At 29.8% G+C, this 14844-nt stretch overlaps 1 protein-coding gene across 1 annotated transcript; it reads left to right on the top strand.

Moving 5' to 3' along the window:
- Positions 1-14004: 14004 nt before the first annotated feature.
- LOC18601823 (protein SOB FIVE-LIKE 4-like) lies at positions 14005-14741 on the top strand. Its single transcript, XM_018118913.2, has one exon. It carries the CDS (start codon positions 14272-14274, stop codon positions 14629-14631), a length of 360 nt encoding a protein of 119 aa, XP_017974402.1. The 5' UTR covers positions 14005-14271; the 3' UTR covers positions 14632-14741.
- Positions 14742-14844: the final 103 nt, after the last annotated feature.

The following is a 14844-nucleotide window of genomic DNA, read 5'->3' as shown; positions in this document are numbered from 1 at the left end:
GAAAATGTTTTTCTTTCTGTCAATGATTTTGGACTATATTTCATGTCAGACCTGGAAAATTTTGCTGCTGGGCAGGGTCTTATTTTGATAAAGATAAGTTTGCTTACAATTTTTCCCTAGTAGTGATTTTACCTTCAGAAAAAGCCTGAGGGAATAACGTTTGTGAATTGATAATAAGTTAATCAATTTTGAACATGTTGGTAGGCCTAATTACTTTACACAATGTTTTTGCATGGCAATCAGCTGCTAAAGGTGTGAATATCAATTTTATTAGGTTGTGTTACACAGCATCATTTTATTTGATGCAAAGCTTTATAAAGAGGAAAAACGGAACCCTTCCTTTCTGAATCAGGTACTATTAATCTCCATTGGAAAACAATAAAGATATTATAAGTACATACTAACAACTCGTGCCCAAATACTATTAAGTACTAGATAGACATGATAAGAACATTTAGCTACCATCTGATACTGATTGGACATAAAACCTGGAGGCAAGAAGCAATGGAAAGATTTAGAAATCAGGTGATCAGTTTCATGATCCCAAGCAACTTCCGCAAAAGCCAAATAAATTTAAAAAAACAAGGGTCACAAACGGGACTTTCTTTCTGTCTCCTGGACTTGGTACACTTCAACTCTTACAAGGTTAATTACATATTTTATCATTTAGAATGAGAGAGATTATAGTAGATCAAAAATTGTAGCTTCTAAACTGATTGCCTTAAACGTTTCTTTTTTTTTTTTTCCTTTCAATGTTGTATGAAGGATTTGAATATATCACCCAGCTGTATTTTCTGAGAGTTTAGTGAGAAAATATTAATTGGAGTACTCCATGTCGACGATAGTTCCTTTAGTGCTGCGTTCGGTAAGAAAGGAAGAAATGACTTTCTTTACGTCCCCTGAACATGGTATACTACAGTTCCCAGTTCCCACAAGCTTAGACGTTTTGTCATTTCTATGAGAGAGACCAATAAATCAAAATTTGTAAAGTTTTCTTTTTCTTCTCAAATTACAAATTTGTGTTTTCGAAAAGGTTTAGTGGAGAAAAGATTGGAGTACGTGTTGAGGGTGACTTCTTTAAGGGAAATCCCAATTAGAATATTTAATTCTTTGCACATCAAAGGCCAAACGGCACATCCAGGTGAGGTCTTAGCTGTACGACCCTCTGTACAAAAGTAGAAAACGTGGACGACCCTGCATAGTTCAGGCGTTAGGGTATGAAAACATATAGCTTGCTTTTCTTCTCTTTTGTTTTCAACCCCGGTATGATAACTCATAGATCAGTTTTCTTTGATCCTTAAATGCTCTGTTTTTCTTGGTATATAAGTTGCAGTGTTTGTCAATAAAAAAAGTATTTTTATAAATAATATTTAAAGATAAGATATTTTTAAAAATAATCTTTTTTATAATTTTAACTATATTTAGTCAAGTTGAATAAAATTACTTTTAATGAAATTATACACCATGATGTTACATGTCATGTACAAAAGCATGTTACACATCATAGTTAGGTTGTTACACGCCATGTACGAAAACTTATGACATATCACGGTTAAGTTGTTACACGCCATGTTGAAAAAAATACTGTTGTTATATACCATATACAAAAACATGTTACACGTCATGATTAAGTTGTTACATGCTGTGTACAAAAACATGTTACACATCATGATTAGGTTGTTACATGTCATGTTAAAAAAAAAAGTACTGTTGTCACACGTCATGTACAAAAACATATTATATGTTATGGTTAAAAAAAATTATTACACGCCATGTTGAAAAAAAAATATTATTGTTACATTTCATGTTGAAAAAATATCGTTGTTATATTCCATGTTGAAAAAATATCGTTGTTACATGCCATATTCAAAAACATTTTGTTGCACTTTAATGCCTAAAATGTTATTGTTACTTACAAACCAAAACTTTAAATCCTCTCAACTCTCTTCATTTCTAATTTTTTTTTTGACAATTTGACATCGATTAAAGTATTTTTAACATGTTTTATAAATTAAAACACAAATTTTCTTATCAAAAACACCTATTTCTACTAAAAAAAAAATTTTCCTTTAAAAATCTAGGTTTATAAATTTCAAATTCTTGAGTCTATTGGTGTCTAGGTCCCGAATTGATCCAATTAAAAACTATTCAAATATCTGTGATCATTTCTACCATTTTAGTTTTATCCAAAATACCTAAAAATTAAATTCTTCAAATAGCCACTCACCCAAGCACACCTATTTTTTTTTTCAAATTGTGAGTTCGACTCTCAATGAAAGCACGGCTTTTAACATTAAAACCATCGCTTGGTGTTTTAAAAGCTCAAGAAAGAGAAATTTGAAAGCGCGGTATAGAGAAATCAGGAGTATAGTAAACCAATGTCGAAGAGAAAAATCAATCAAATTAGAGAGAGTAGGATGGTGAGAGAGAGAAATCGAAAGCACAAATGAAAAGAAATTGTAATGAATGGTTTAATTTATTTGAAATAGCTTTAAGAGTATTTTTATCAAGTCATGACTAAATATGACTAAAAACAGTTAAATTTATTTTGATGGTTATTTTATAAATATCTTTATCAAGAAAGGTTATTCCTCATAATTTCTTCTAAAAAAAAAAGTGTTACTCAGTCAAACGTACTTGATTGTTGATTTCTCAACCCAAAATATATTAATAAATTTAATTCGCATTCAAACATTTAGTTCATTAGTTTATACATGATTTCTTATTTAGAGGATATAATTTGAATCTCCTTCCCCCTATTTAAAAATAAAACAAATTTAATTCTAAATTTTTTATATAATAATTCAATAATTCTATTTATAAAGTTTTTTTTTGACATATGTACTTGAACGGATTAATTATTTTATTTTTTTTCATTTATTAAAATGTACTATTTTAAGAAAAAAAGAATTTAAATTTCTATCTTTTACTGTTAAATTAACTATCACAATATTATTATCTGAACTTAAACCTTTCTTTTTATAGAAAGATGCGGCCATTAGTTAGCTACCTAGCCTAAAGTTGACATTAATTATATCTTGAATGTCATAATTGGCCACAGCTAATCTATAATTAAATCAAAATGACTAAAATACATCATGACCCCTCTAGATGCCCATATAGAGCAATTTTCATGGGCACCAAGTTAAGAATTTTACTTTCATTTAGATGTCCATAGAATCAATTTGACTAAATTACTTAAAGGTCTTTGAGGATTGAGCATTGTTACACTCAAGGACATTGGTTTAGAAAACCTACAATATCCCACCTCAAAAATAAGGCTTCAAGTTTGTCAATGTAATGCAAGCCTTAGGATTTCGTCACGTCATGGTTGGTATATGAAGAATGTTGAATGCATTCTTGGAAATGCAAATAGGTAACAATATTCCCATGTATGATACGGTTATATAATCCAAGATTAATTTATTATTCATTTTATTAATCATGTAAATGTGTCTATCTGACATGTTTATGATTTGATTATCACAAGTTTAAACCCTTATATAGATACTTTCTTTTATTACGGTTGATGATGATGGTATTGGATTTTATTTTATTTGATGAATATTATTATTTTATTATAATTGTATTTATAATTATTAATTTTAAATATGAATAATGGATGCATTTTAATTTAATCGTGTTAGTCGTTTAAATGAGTTATAAATCGTGTTATGTCATATGAAATTTAACTCGATTCATTAAATAAACATGTTAAGCATGATGTGTCATGTTGCACATTTAATGAATGTATCCATATTCGTATTTAGGATCCTTACATATTTAATTAATCGTATAGTGTTCGTGCTTATTCGTATAATTATTAATATCTTATATTTACATGATGCATTTATAACATGCGCACACAAATTGTTAAGTCTACCGCTGACCGCTGTGTTGTTTTAGTACACAACAATTGTACAATTTTTTTTGTTAAATTTTTTATAAATTAAAATATTAATGAAATTAAATACATTTAAAAATTTAAAATATGTTGACTTTGAACTAATGTCAATGAATTCTTTTAAAAAAATTTACATTAATGAAATTTAAAAATTAACTAATAAATGCATTTACCAATCAGAAATTTTAAAAAGATATTTATAGTATTTGTATTAATGTAAATAAACAATCACTATTTTTGGTTCACATTTTAACTGTTAGGGTAATAAGTATATTTATTAAAGTGTTAGTATAAGTAAAATATTTATTAATACATAATTACATTTCATAATATTGGAATATATGTAATATTATTTAATTGGGTAAATATAAATTTATTTTATGGAACTTAAGAAGTTTTGAAATTTTTGCAAAGGTCAAAAGTGCTTTTATAACTATTATTGTTATATTTCTAATAAAACTTTATAATAGAATTAGATATACTTAAATTGATTTCCGATAAAGGTATGATCTAACCAAATTATATTTTTTTCTTCCTTAACTTATCAATTATAATTTATTAGATGAAATGATCATCTATATTCTATAGTAACATGCAGTTTAATTACTTCACTAATTATATGAGAATACTGTATATTAATAAAAGAAATTATGCAAATAGAGTAGTGCACAAAATAAATTGTTAAATAAGCACTGATCGCCAAAAACAAAGAAGAAGAAGGCACTTGAGATTGTTCAAATATCTTTGAACAAAAGGGTACAATTTGGAAAGGACTAAATGCCAATCTTCAATACCAAAAGTTGTTAAGATTGTACTGTATACATAATGCCCAAATCAAGTAAGTGCAATTTCATAGAACAAAAAATCATTAAAGATGCTTGACGATTGGCATTTTATGCAGGCTCCAAGAATCTTCCTTTTGGCTCTAGTGACCTAAACTGTTACATTTCAAATCACTATTTTACTTCCTTTCCCACTATAAATTCATCTTCCACCAACTTCTTATTTCATTGCACCTCCCAAACAGAAAAGGGTCTGAGAAATTAAGAGAGGAAGAAAGGAAAACATGATAGAAATGGGGCCGGCAAATACAACATCAAGCATCAAGCTAAGCACTAGTTCTCCCCTGCCTTACCTCTTCGGCAGCTTGGCTTTGGTGTTAATTTTGATAGCTTTGGCATTGGTTATGCTGGCATGCTCCTATAGAAAACGCTCCGCAAATTCATCATCTAGTCAAGTTCAGCTAAAGCAAGAAATGGCAATGAACACAGTTCTTGATTCGGAACCAAAAATTGTTGTGATCATGGCCGGAGACGACAAGCCTACCTTCTTGGCAAAACCAGTCTCTTCTTCGATATGCCGCTGTGAACAAGTTTGAGATGACCAAAGAGCATATCTGCCAAAGAAAAACAATTTTGATCTTTCAAGGAATATTAGAGATGGAAGAGTCATGCCTTTTCTTCTTTTTCCTCAGTTTTGATTTGGTTTTATTTCTACATTTTTGCCTTAAATAAGCTTGCGGGAATTTGTAAATGCATGAGCATTAACAATGGAGAAGTAATCATAATTTATATTAGTGTATTTTACTAACTTTTTCTGTTCATGGATTATGTTAAATTTATATGGATGAGATGAATTAAACTAATTACTACAACTTAAGATTCCATAGTTTAGTGTATGTGGTGCAGGTTAAATCTTTTTGAATTGAGAAATAATCACTTTCGATGGCTTAATGGTACTGGTATTTAAGCTAGGAATTCAACTACTACTAAGCTTTTTCTTTTTAAAAACTTCAAGAGCAAAGAGTTGCCTTCAACAATGAAGGAAACACATAGTACCTTTTATGATGAAAATTAATGACATGATTTTAATAATAATAATAATTTATATTTTGTTAAAAAATGCAATAAAAGGAATAGAAAATGAATGACCGATTGACATCCATTAGCATCCATTCATCACATTTAAAACATAAGTTGTGGCTATTGAGACCTCAGCCGCAAGGTCCTAATAGTTTTCTTCTTTCCTAGTCATCCCAGAAATTCCATTGGATAAAAAGGCATCTAAGCATGTGAATAACACCTTTAATCTTTAATACAAAACTTTGACTGAGTGCAATTTTATTTATTTATTTATTTGTTACCGATAAAAAGCTGGTTTCATTGTTTAGTGGACGCGGCGGCAGGGAAATGCAAAAGGGGTAATAATTTTTCAGTTGAAGTGGGGTTTTGAGAGGAAAAAAAAAAACGTAAGAGCTTTGCTTTTGGTACTGTGAATAATGGGAGACAATTTGTGATATGATTTTATAATTGTTGAATGGTTCATGTTTAAGTTCTCTTTTGGTGTGGATATATGCCCTTAGGATATTCTTTGCTATCTCATTAGTTTTCAATTGTTAATACAGTACAAAGCACAACCTAGGGTCAGTAGGGCTTCCAAAATTTTTAATGAAAATTGACAATTTGGAGTGAAAGATGTTATTTCGAATAAGGAAAGAAAATAATTAAGATGAATGCAAATCTTAAAGACTATTAATAACTATTCGGTTAACACTTTGAGTTGGACTACAGCTACATGATCATTCTCATACACCTACTGTTATATACTTAGATACAAACAAATTAATAAAGTTTTTTAAACATGCACATGGCACAAGATTTTCAAGATAAAATTAACATGGAATTAATTAGACGTATTAATTTCAATGCTTAACCTCAGATACATACATTTATGCCGATCAGAAAAGTAAATGTAATAAGAAATGGAATTTGTGAAAAGAAAATTATTCAAGAAAAGTGCGATAAGTACTCATATTTTTTCACAAATTGATACTCTAAAATCTCAACCATTCATCACATGACGCTTTTACATGTCAAACATAATCATAATGGACATATGAGATATTGGGGACATCAGAACCTCTATTAAAATAAACCATCGTACTTGTTGATTCTTAGGCATAATATACTTTACAAACGAATAATTCTTTGATTCCATGTGATTAGAAAGGCAAGTAGTTTATCTTTGAAAGAGGCAAGTGAAAGTTCTTTGAAATGATGTATGTGTCGCAAGAAATTAGTTTCTTTATAGATTTATAATTTTGTTTTGAAAAAATATATATGTCACAGCAGAATCCACTAATTGTATACCAAACTGTTGAGTTTTGAATTCATTAAAATTTGAAATCTTATTTGATTTGATTTTTAATTTTTATATAAAATTGAGTAGTTTTACAATTTTAAATTTCCTGATTCACATTGAGTCTTAAACTCATGTTACTTTGGATCACATTTGTATTATAAAAGTGAGTCTTTAAACTTCAAAATTTATGTAGTGTTTTTGGGAGTCTTAGAGAAAGAACTATGTTTTTACCATAGGTAGAGCTAGAGTGGGTGCTTTTGGGAGTCTCCAAGAAAAACAAAAAAACTTGTAATCTTGCCTTTTACTTACTTTAGGTGGAGCTATAGTAGGTGTGAGTGAGTGTTCTTGTTACGTTATTGAGAAAGGGTTTATAAGGGAACTGTTAGTTAATTTGGGAAACTATTCAAAAGAGATTTTATTGTATTTTAATTTCTCAATAGTAGAAAAACTATTTCACTTCGTGGTGTGTAGGCAAGTTGTTGAATCACGTAAACTTTTGTATTTTTTATTTTCTTGATTTATTTAGGATTTCTCTTTGTTGTTTTTGGGTAGTTTTTCACAACAAATTGGAATGAAAGCTTCAAGTTCAATAGATCAAGATTCAACAAAAGACGTCAAAAAGTTACTTGTGTTACGAATTTCTCAATTGAGAAGTTTGATAAAAAGACTAGTTACACACAATGACAAAGAAGGATGAATGATTTCCTTATACAACAAGGTTTGATGCCCTCTTGTTTTGGAAAGAGAAAAGGTAACCAAATGACATGGAGGATGATGAATGAGCAGAGTTGGAGGAAATGCATGTTGGAGCTATTTGGCTTTGCATTGAGGATAATGTGTTTAACCATGTTATTGATATGAAATCTGCTTAAGAGTTGTTGGCAAAGTTAGAGAAGATTTATTTGTCGAAAAATCATTCCAACAAGTTGCAGTTTAAATGAAAGTTGTATCATTTGAAGATAAAGGAGAATGGAGATCTTAAGAAGCATATGAATGAGTTTAACGAGATTATTGATCAATTGCACAAGGTTGAGTGAAGGTGGAGAAAGAGAAGAAAGTATTATTGTTCCTCACAACACTTCCAAACCCTTAAAAGGTATTTGTGAAATCTCTAGTTTACAAGAAGGATAAAATAACATTAGAACAAACACAAAAAACGTTAATGTTTAGTGAAGCTTGAAAGAAAAATAAGAAGGGGTTAAAGATGCAATTGACTCGCATTGATGGTTAAGGTTAGAGGAGTAAGTAAACTGGCAAGGGATCTAAGGGTAGCAAGCTGAAATCCAACAATGTTCAGTGCTTTCGATGCAAAGGGCATGGACATATTTAGATGAATTGTCTTATGAATGGGGATGAAGGTAATGAGAACAAAGATGAGTGTGTTTTGGTTATTGATGATGATGATGATTGTGGTACTATTCTTACAACCTTAAAAAGTATGGATGTAAATTCTAGTGATGGTTGGCATTTGAATTATGCTTTTTTCACTCACATATGTTGGCAAAAAGATTATTTTAATCCCTTTTAAGAATGGTGGTAGGAAATTTGATTTTAGATGATAAGTCAATCGTCAAGGTCATGGGTCTTGGATTTATGAAAATTAAAATGTTTGATAGGGTTTTGAGCTCTTTGAATGGTGTGGTCTATGGTTCAAAGATATGTAGGAATTTAATATCATTAATCTATTAAACTCTAAAAGGTATGAAATTTCTACTGGTGATAAAGTTGAAAAAGTCAAACTCTTTTTGTGCATGCCGCAAATGTAAAATGCATTTAGGGTCCGTTTGCTTTGTAGTAAATATTTTTCGGAAAACATTTTTAGGACTTATACTTGTTTGGCAAGCGAAAAATTAATTCCAAATGTAGAACGTTTTACTAGTCAACAAGGTTAATCACGGAAAATGTTTTACACTCTTGGATGGCGTAAGACATTTTTAAGAAAATAACAAAAACACTTTTATACTAAGTTTATGAGTATAAGTTTGATGAATATTAATATTTAACTTAAAATATTAAAAAAATTAAAAAATATATTAATATTTAACTTTAAAATAATTAATTTAAAATATTAATATTTAAATTATACAACACTATTAAAAGTAGAAAAATATTATTTTAATGAAACCATTCAATACAATTAAATTGTTTATTTGTAAATGGAATAAATCTTACTAATAATTATAATAAAAAATATTGCAACGATCATTATTTGATGAATACACATTTATAATAGGTTTAAATCTTACTAATAATTATAATAAAAAAAATTTCGATAACGATCATTTAATGAATACATATTTATAAGTATAGGTTTTGAATATCTTACACAATTGATGAATATTTATATTTTTATAGTTATGATAAAAAAGTGATAAAATGGAAATTTTTTTGAAAATTGAAGTTTATTTTCATTACAGATATGTGGTTAAATACTTTGAAAAATATTATTATTGATTTTGTCTATTTTCATTTTCATTCATAATTTTGATCTCAAATGAATGAAAATCAAATATCAATATTGTTCTGTAATAAGCTCCTATTTATTATTTTAACACCTAAATAATTGCACTATGATGAAAAATATTTTTCTTAAAATGATTCAAACAATTGAAAATGTTTTCGACAGTTTATTCAAACAACAGAAAACATTAAATTTTCCTATAAAACATTTTACATAAAAAAATTTTATTTTAATAAGTCATTTTTTGATTGTCAAACAGACTTTTAGCTATTCTTAATTCTATATTTCTACAAAAAAATTCTTGTAAAAGAAATGACCCCACGCGGAACACTAGTAATCATTCTAAAGATATCCGTATCTAAACATATTCCAAACTTCAAATTACAGACCCTACTTGCACCTTGCAATCCACTGGCCCGTAAAGGCTCCAAGATTTGATCTTTCAATTTGGGGCCCAAAGTGGATGTGATTAAGTAAAAACATCCCCTCAACCTCAAGAAAACAGCAAAAGTGAATACAATCCATTGACTGGCCCAAAAGGGTGTCTTGCATATTATAAAAGACTCCTACTCCTACTTCGACACATTGTAAGCTTACGAATTTTTGAACTTACATATGCTCAACTTGTTGGATTGGAAAATTAGGTTTTGGGCTTTGAGTAAGATCCAATCCAATAATGATTTAATTAACCAAGACCAAGTCAATAATAGTTGAATTGAATGGTATGCTATTTTGCCTTTCTAGTGAGCTTTTTTTTTTTTTTACTAGCACTTTTCTTGTAAGGTTTTAAAATATTAAAATACATGTCAAGTAAGGGATTTGAACTCATGCCTTTCCCGATCAATATCTGAACTGACGCCTCAAACCAACTACCCCATCTTGGCATTTCTTCAAGATGTTTACCAACGTGAAACAAATATATATTGTTTTCCTTCTTTCTTGTTGAACTTATGTAGTTACTTATTTAGACTTTAGAGCATGGAAATTTTGCCTAAAGACCTCATTCGAAGGAGAATAGAGAAAAGATGGCAAGAATCCAAAGTTGCAAAAGAGATCAATTTGTCAAGTCTAAGGCTCCCATCAGATACTAGAAATAGATAAGATAAGATCATCAGTTGATAAATTTTGTAATTTATTTCCACATTTAGGAGATCTCAACACAGCTAAGACGATGTAAAAAGCATCACATCCCAGCTGGAAAGTAAACATTACTTTTAATTAAAATTGTTTCATGGAATATACCATTTATAATTTCAATTTTTAATAGGATAAAATATTCTCACTTTTTAATTTTTAGTCATAATTTCATACGAGTCTATTAATTTTCAAAATACACAATCTGTACCAAAACAATATATTTTCCTGAACATATAAGTCCAACCTTTAATCCATTATTAATACTTTCGTTCGTTTAATGACGTTGTAATATTGAAAAGATAATTTTAAAAATTATCACACTATAAAATTATAATTTTTTATTTTTTATTTTCTTTTAAAAACCTCCCCCAAGTGCTCCTTGGAGAGCATCGATCGCGTGTTCCCTAGACAGCATGTTCCCCGAGGAGCACAAATGGGGAGCACCGTTCGCGTGCTCCCCAGGGAGCATAGATCCAGTGTTCCTTGGGGAGCATCGATCTTGGTGGGTGCTCTGTGAGTTTAGATTTGGTTACGGGGTGGTCAGTCGATGTAGGGAACATTACCAATCGATCTAAAAAAAGTAAAAAGAAGAGAAAATTTTAGATATTTCAATTTAAATATTAACGGTGTTTGATTGTTTGAGTTGAAGAGTTTATTTTATAGATTAGTAGACCTATGTATAATTATGATTAAAAATTAAGATTAATAAAGTATTTTCCCCTTTCTTAATAACCATTGTTTTCTCTCTGTTTCTTTTCCATTTTTCTAATCCCAAAGCAAAGGTCAAAAGTGTGGCAATTAAGTTTAGAGCTTCTAACTTAAAATTGAGTTTCAGATCCTGAATCCTCACCAAACACCATGTCTTGGACTTCTAGATGGATCAACTTGTATTAATATAAGCTTAAAGTTTGAACCTAATTGCTCTGTGATACTGCGAAATAATGGCTAAAAACCAACCGAGATTAATTTAAAAGCAAGCTAATCCACATGTAAAACGTGGAGCAAGTTAAAATGCATTCGAATCATTGTTGTATAAGAATTTAACCGTGGTCACCGTGCAAGTGATTTTCACGTGGATCACACTGGTAAGGCCAGTCAAGATACATGTATTATGCTCCAGGCATCGAAGTAGAATAATTATTTGGTTCCGCGGTAGAGCAGACCAATTGAATTAGTCATAGACTTATGAGGTGTGTTTGGTTCATAGAAAAGAATAAAATGAAACAATTATTTCATGGAGATAAAATAAGCGATGAATAATTATTATATAATTTGATTTATAAGAATAAAATAGAATATGAATTGTTATTATGAATTATTATAATATTTAGTTGGTAGGAATAGTTTTAGGAATAATTAAGGAATAACTGATAAATGATAAAAATATTATTTATTATAATATTTAATTTTTAAATTAAGATATTTATAATTAAAACATTAAGTTTATTTTTTATTATTTATTTTTAAATATTAAAATATAAAAAATTTATAATTAGAATTTTAATTTAATTCGTAAGTTTTAAATATTAACTTTTATAATGTATAATTAAAACTTAAACATTTTTTTAAAATTCACTTTAATTTTTTCTTTTTTATTTTTTAATTTAGTGAAAGAAGGATAGAGGTAGTTGAGTAGAGAGAGAAAGAAATTGTAAAAAATGAAATGAATTTTATATAGTATGGACTTTTTTAAATTAATAAAAAAAATTTTTGTCCATTAATGTTTTTACTCTATTCCTTGCCACTTGGAGGCCTTAGTATTGACTATTCATTCATCTTCCGTAGTAGGCATCCTTCCAACTAAATAAAGTGTTTAAAAAAAATTAAGAATAAGAGAGAATGACTATCCCATTCCCCAATCAAACATGTTGATAGGTAAATCCTAATAATAGGGAGCAAATCAAAGCCAAATCTTGGCAATGGACTGTGAGGATTTGATTTGCCTATTCTGTTGTGAACATTTTGTATTCCAGCCTTAGTCAAAAAGTGCTCAATTTGCAGTAGAATGAAACATTTGGAAGATGAAGAATATGAAAAAAAATTAATGGTTCTTTAGACATAAATAATTACAGGACAATAAGTCAACAATATCTAAATTTTTTAAAATATAAAACTGACTACATTCATGTAATGAAAATGAAAAAAGTTACGTTTACATTATCTTGTCTAAAATTTAAATTTATCTTTATTCACGAAATCACGAAATGAAAAATAATAAAGTTGTGACGAGAACGTTTTTCTTTTTAATGAATTCATTTAGAATTCTAAATTAATTAAAATTAATGAGGATTTACAAGAATTAATTGTAATTTTACATTTTCTAGATCAAGTGGTAGACTATCTTATGGACTCTTTTCTATCTATTTATTTATCTTTAGAGTATAAAAGGAGCAAAAAAAATTCTTGAGCCTTTTTAGTTGTCATTGCAACAAAACCTAATCCAGATTGGCTAACAATCTACCAAAAATGAAATATTAACCAACCATGCCATATTTTATTTTAATAGCAACAAGACACAGGTCAGCTTTCTTAGGAGACAAACAACAGCAAACAAAGACAGAACAAAAGCATAAAGATCTTAGGTAACCTCACTTAAACAATATCCTGACATAGAAACTATGCACGTTTGATCCAAGAAAGCTGACTTATGATGACGAGAAGACAGAGAATAGAAGGCATGAAGCAAAAGAAAGATGGATGGAAGTGGGGAGGCTGTGGCCTAACATGCTTGAGAACATGGGTTTCATACCTCATCCAGTTTGAGGAATGGGTTCATCTGCACCATTGTGACAGGACAGAGGAGTCTGAGTGTAAAGATATATTCTCTCCTATTTCTGAAATACTGAAATGGTTTTATCTGTACACCACCAAAAAGGTGATGTTCTGGCCAGGATGATTATGACGGGAGATCGAGTTTAGACAAAGAGAGAAGTTTACAGATTATTTCATTTCATATTTTTTTTCCAATTTTCTGCTTATCTTTTACCAAAATTCAAAGTTTTTTTTTTTTTTTTTTTTTTTTCGCAGTGCATGTGATCTTGGACAAAAAGGTAATGTTCTGGCCAGGATGATTATGACGGGAGATCGAGTTTAGACAAAGAGAGAAGTTTACAGATTATTTCATTTCATATTTTTTTTCCAATTTTCTGCTTATCTTTTACCAAAATTCAAAGTTTTTTTTTTTTTTTTCGCAGTGCATGTGATCTTGGACACATAAGGAGAGATAACCCCTTCTCATCCCATAAATCCAAACAGGCCTATCTCAAGAGTCGAACCCGACACCTCGAAGTTGAATTTTCGAGTTGTAAGCGACAAAAATTCAAAGATGCTATATGGTGTAACCGAGTTTCACCAACCAATATATAAGTACAAGCTAAAGCTTGTGCTAAACAAGAGTTTTATGAGGTTTGAATTCGCTCTTCCTCTCTTTTTTTCTCTCACAGAATAAAGATCATAGTTCTTTGTTCTTAGTGCTTAACTCTTTGTTTCTTCATACTTCACCAAAGACTAGCTCTTTCTTGCCTAAATCATCTGTCCAGCTTCATCATTCCTCAATAACATCCTTCCTTTTCATCAAAAACCTCTATCTTGGTTTTCTCTTTTTTGTAGCCGCCTTTATCCTCTATTAATGGACCCCTTGAAACACTTTCCGAGCAAAGAAGGATGCAGTAGCAGTGAATCAGGGTGGACAAGGTACTTAGCTTCGCCTATGCAAGATGATTTTGAATGCAGTGAAGACAATTATAACAAGTACAGCATCAAAGATGATGATGATAACGATGGTGATGATGGTGAGGGAAATAGTGATGATTCAATGGTATCTGATGCCTCTTCTGCCCCAAGTCATCATCAATATAAACATGATGAAGGTGATTACGCTGGCAAGCATTCTTCACGCAAGGAGGGAAAGAAAGAAGCGAAAAAGAGTGTCAAGAACAGTGGCAAATCCAAACGGAGACTCGGTGGTCAAGCAAAGTCCGGCAAGTAGTCAGGTTGAGAACCTGAAAATATGGTAGAATTGAATTGAGCTTAGAGACAAGCTAATGTATCCTCTTTCCAAGAGTCTATGATCACACGCTTTGTTGCTTCTTTCTTTCAGTACTCAGATGCCATCATTTTATTGCAATTTCTTTATGATTCCAACCACAAATGTTATATCTCTGAATCATATGCAGAAACAAGATCACAAAATTGTTAAAGG

The sequence above is a fragment of the Theobroma cacao genome, chromosome 4 (genome assembly GCF_053813885.1).
Source record: "Theobroma cacao isolate CCN51 chromosome 4, ASM5381388v1, whole genome shotgun sequence".
NCBI classification, from domain to species: domain Eukaryota; kingdom Viridiplantae; phylum Streptophyta; class Magnoliopsida; order Malvales; family Malvaceae; genus Theobroma; species Theobroma cacao.
The sequence above is the reverse complement of the archived record's forward strand: the minus strand, read 5'-3'. Positions and strand labels throughout refer to the sequence as shown.

Excerpts from the sequence above, each read along its gene's own strand:
- LOC18601823 (XM_018118913.2), top strand. The coding sequence starts at position 14,272 with ATGGACCCCTTGAAACACTTTCCGAGCAAAGAAGGATGCAGTAGCAGT.